This window comes from Symphalangus syndactylus, chromosome 5 (genome assembly GCF_028878055.3).
Source record: "Symphalangus syndactylus isolate Jambi chromosome 5, NHGRI_mSymSyn1-v2.1_pri, whole genome shotgun sequence".
NCBI classification, from domain to species: Eukaryota; Metazoa; Chordata; class Mammalia; order Primates; family Hylobatidae; genus Symphalangus; species Symphalangus syndactylus.
The window spans coordinates 87,115,837-87,119,408 of NC_072427.2; the positions used below are offsets into that span (position 1 = coordinate 87,115,837).

The following is a 3,572-nucleotide window of genomic DNA, read 5'->3' on the forward strand; positions in this document are numbered from 1 at the left end:
GGTCTGCCAAAATGCCCGGAGACGTGAGCAGGGCCGCAAGGTCAGCCCCGGGTGGCGCCGCTCCTCCTGCTCGTGTGCCCAGATCAATCAGCCGTCCCCGCTGGAAGGGGATGCTGTCCCCACTGGGGTCTGGAGCCCACTTCGGGCCCCCTCCCCAACTAACAGTGGCTCCCTGGAGACTCTAGATGCCCCACCCTTGCCCTCTGCTCCACTGCTGGGACCATCTTTGCTCTCAAGGACTGTGGAAACCCGGTGGAGAGGGGCACCCGGTCGATGCCAGCTGGACTCCATCCACCCGTTGAGAGCCAGGGCGCTGGGCTCACTGTCCTCCCCAGAGGAAGCCTCGCTGGGGCCACAGGAGGCTCGGGCCTTGGTTCCTCCGGCACATTCTGGCACGGCGGCGGGGGAGCCTCCTCAGGAGGATGAGGGGACGGAGAAGGCCCCAGGGGTCTCCTGCAGGCAGCAGTGTTTGCTCTGCAGGGCTTGGAGGTTCAGGCAGGGAGGTGGAGGCAACCACAGATGGACGCTAAAGGAGGGATTCTGAACATGCCGGGGCTGGGTCCCGGCACCATCAGAGCCAAGTCACCGGCTCCCTCGGGGAGGAGAGAGCTGTGAGGGTTTCGGGGCTGAGTCACCGGTGGGCTGGGGTGGAGGGGAGGATAGGGCGACAGGTGAGGACACTTCAGGCCGGGCAGGCTTCCAGCGTGCAGAAGGGGCCGGTGGGTCATGTTGGGGGGTAGGATGGAGGCACTGGCTGCGTGGCTCCAGCAGGCATCACCCTGGAATGTGCCGGAATAACAAGCAGAGGCGGGGAGGAGCAGGATGGAGGGCAGAAGTGCAGAGCTAGGAGTGTGTGGTCCTGGGTGGAGCACTGACACCTGGCCGGCGGAGATGACACTTATGGAGGCTCGCTGAGGCTGGATCCCAGGGGCAAGGGGCGGGCCCACCACGGGGGGACCCAGGTCACAACAACGGGCAGCTCAGAGTGGGGTGGGGCCCCCAGGCCACCCAGGAGTGGAAGTGGCTCGTGATGCTGTGGGTGCTGCGCCGTGAGGGACTCCTCGTCCTGCTGGCCTCCCGGCCACACGTGGCCCACTCGCCTCCGCAGCCGCCTCCCTTGGGGCTCCTGCTCTCAGGGCTGGGCGGGAGGGGCCTGGGAGTCCCAGCGGGCGAGGAAGCTGGGCCCAAGGGGGAGCAGCGTGCTGGGTCAGGAGACCAGTCAGGGGCCCGGCCGGGCCTGGAGTCCAGCGGGCAGGGGCTGGCAGGGAGTGGGCAGGCTGCCCGCCACCCCGAGGGCCACCAGGGAAGACCGTCTGGGTTGGGTTTGCCACGGAGGCTCGCCAGCAGTGTTTTGACTCCAAGCAGGTTTCAGAGTGCGAACGGCCCCCGTGTCATCTGCTGGGTCCCTCTGCCAGAGGGTTTCTGAAAGACAGATGGCCACACGCGGAAGCTGTCGGCGGCGTGTGGGCCCAGCGATGACGGGGGTGCGAATCCCGCCCTGCCTCCCTCGGCAGCCGGCGGTCTCTCAGTCCTCTCCCGTGTTCTCACTGTACCCTAGAAAGCAAAGCCCCAGCTCCTCAGCACGCTGCGGGGGCGAGTGGGCGGAGCCAGGCGTCCTGCGGGCACACACAGCTGTCCCTGTGCCTCCATGAGCAGGGAGGGGCGCTGGTGGGAGCCCCCACACAGGCGGCCTCCCCACCCGGGACCCCACCCAGGCGGTCTCCCCACCCAGGCCTCCTGATCTCATGGGGCTGGGCTTGGCCACAGGAGGGCCTTGCAAAGGGCACTTTGCATGGAACCTGAACCTGGCCTGACTTTGCCTCCATGGTTTTCGGCACACGGGGAGGGACTGGCTGAATTCCTCCACAGGATCCAAGGGGCTGTGCAGACACTGGCCGTGACTGCTGGGTCCTCCGTGGAGAAAACAGATACCAAGTTGGAGCGAGTCCCCAGAGTTCACATGTCACTCTGCACCCGGAAGGAACTTTCTGGAAATGCAATACATCCCTGCAAAGTGGGACTCAGGGCTCTTTACTGTCCCTGTGCAGAAGGCGAGGTCTCAAAGGGAGAAGATCGGGAGGCTGGGAGCCCGCCTGGGCCTGGGTTCCCCCTCAGGGCTGAGGAGCCCTGAGCCCAGCGCCCATGGTCACTGTAGCCAAGCTCACAGGCCCCACCTCCTGCCTGGCCATGCTTTTGCCCACGTGGGCTGCAGCCAGAGCCTGGTCGCCACCCTCCCCAGTGTGGCCCTGAGGCCAGTCCTGTGCTGGCCTGTATTGACACGCTGGCTCATCACATCGATTCTTGTCAAAGCCATTGTGGAAAGAACAGCTTTCAAAATAGGGCCCGAGAAGACGCGGGCTTCCGCTGTGAGAGCCCGGGCACTGGCGGGCTGCCCAGGGCGCCTCCTCTCTCTCCAGCAGGGCGTGGAGCTCCACGAGCAGCTCCTGGCTGTTGCAGGGCTGTGAGATGTTTTCGTTTGTTCAGCTGGAAGGTCTAGAGAAAGGGGCTGAAGGGGACACCTGAGCACCCAGCCTCGGGGAGGAGGCCAGGACCGAGGCCTGGATTCATTCCTAATGTGTTCTGAGGACAAGCACATGGAATGGGCTGTGTTCTGGCTGCAGATGGGCCTGGGAGTGCCCTCGCTGGCCTGGGAACAGCAGGCTGCGGGGCAGAAGGCAATGGACCTTCTGCCTCGGTGGGAGCGGCTGGTGTGCGGCTCCGCACCCCGGGGACCCCATCCCAGCCCCTCAGCCAGCCCCTCTGCAGTGGCAGTTTTCTCTTCCTGTCAAGACCTTGAATGGAGTCTGTACCCATCCCTGCACGCAGTGGAGACAAAACCCACAACCAGATACACAGGAAGGGCCGGGGTCCTGCCACCTGCACGTTAGACCCTGAGGGTGATGTTTGCTCTTTGATCCTCTGGTCCTGTGCGCTCTGGGAACCTTCGCCTGGCATGAAGTGTCGATTCTTCCCTGTGTGCCTAAGACAGTGATTTTCAGACCAGCAGAGGAGGAAAAGTCCGGCGGCTGTGCGGTGGGGTCCACCCACCCTCCAGACTGTCATGGGCTGCGTGTCTCCCCCGGCGGCTGTGCTGTGGGGGTCCACCCACCCTCGAGACTGTCATGGGCTGCGTGTCTCCCCCTGGTGGCTGTCCTATCCTATCGGGCTCCACCCACCCTCAATACTGTCATGAGCCACGTGTCTCCCCGCTGGGCGGCTGTCCTATCCTATGAGGGTCCACCCACCCTTGATACTGTTAGGGGCCGCGTGTCTTCCCCAGATCTGTATGCTGCAGCCCTAAGCCCCAATCCCTCCGCAAGGGACCTTACTTGGAGATGGGGTCCTCACAGAGGTGGTTAAGGTAACATGAGGCTGGTGGGGTGGCCCTGGCCCAATCTGCCTGGTGTCCTTATACGGAGAGGAGATGAGGACACAGACCCACACAGAGGGATGGCCTTGTGAGGACAGCAGCAGGAGACGGAGCCAAGGAGAGAGGCCTCAGGAGCCAGCAGTGCCGCACCCTGACCCTGGATTCCACCTCCTGAATGGTGAGAGAGCCACTCTCTGTTGAA

The 3,572-nt window shown here is 64.2% G+C and overlaps 1 protein-coding gene across 1 annotated transcript; it reads right to left on the reverse strand.

Annotated features, from left to right (window-relative positions):
* Window positions 1-2,111: 2,111 nt before the first annotated feature.
* On the reverse strand, window positions 2,112-2,596 carry LOC129483050 (uncharacterized). Its single transcript, XM_055279845.2, is given in 2 exon segments — window positions 2,112-2,290; window positions 2,293-2,596. Coding segments are annotated over 2 exon segments (483 nt in total).
* Between the last annotated feature and the right edge of the window lie 976 nt (window positions 2,597-3,572).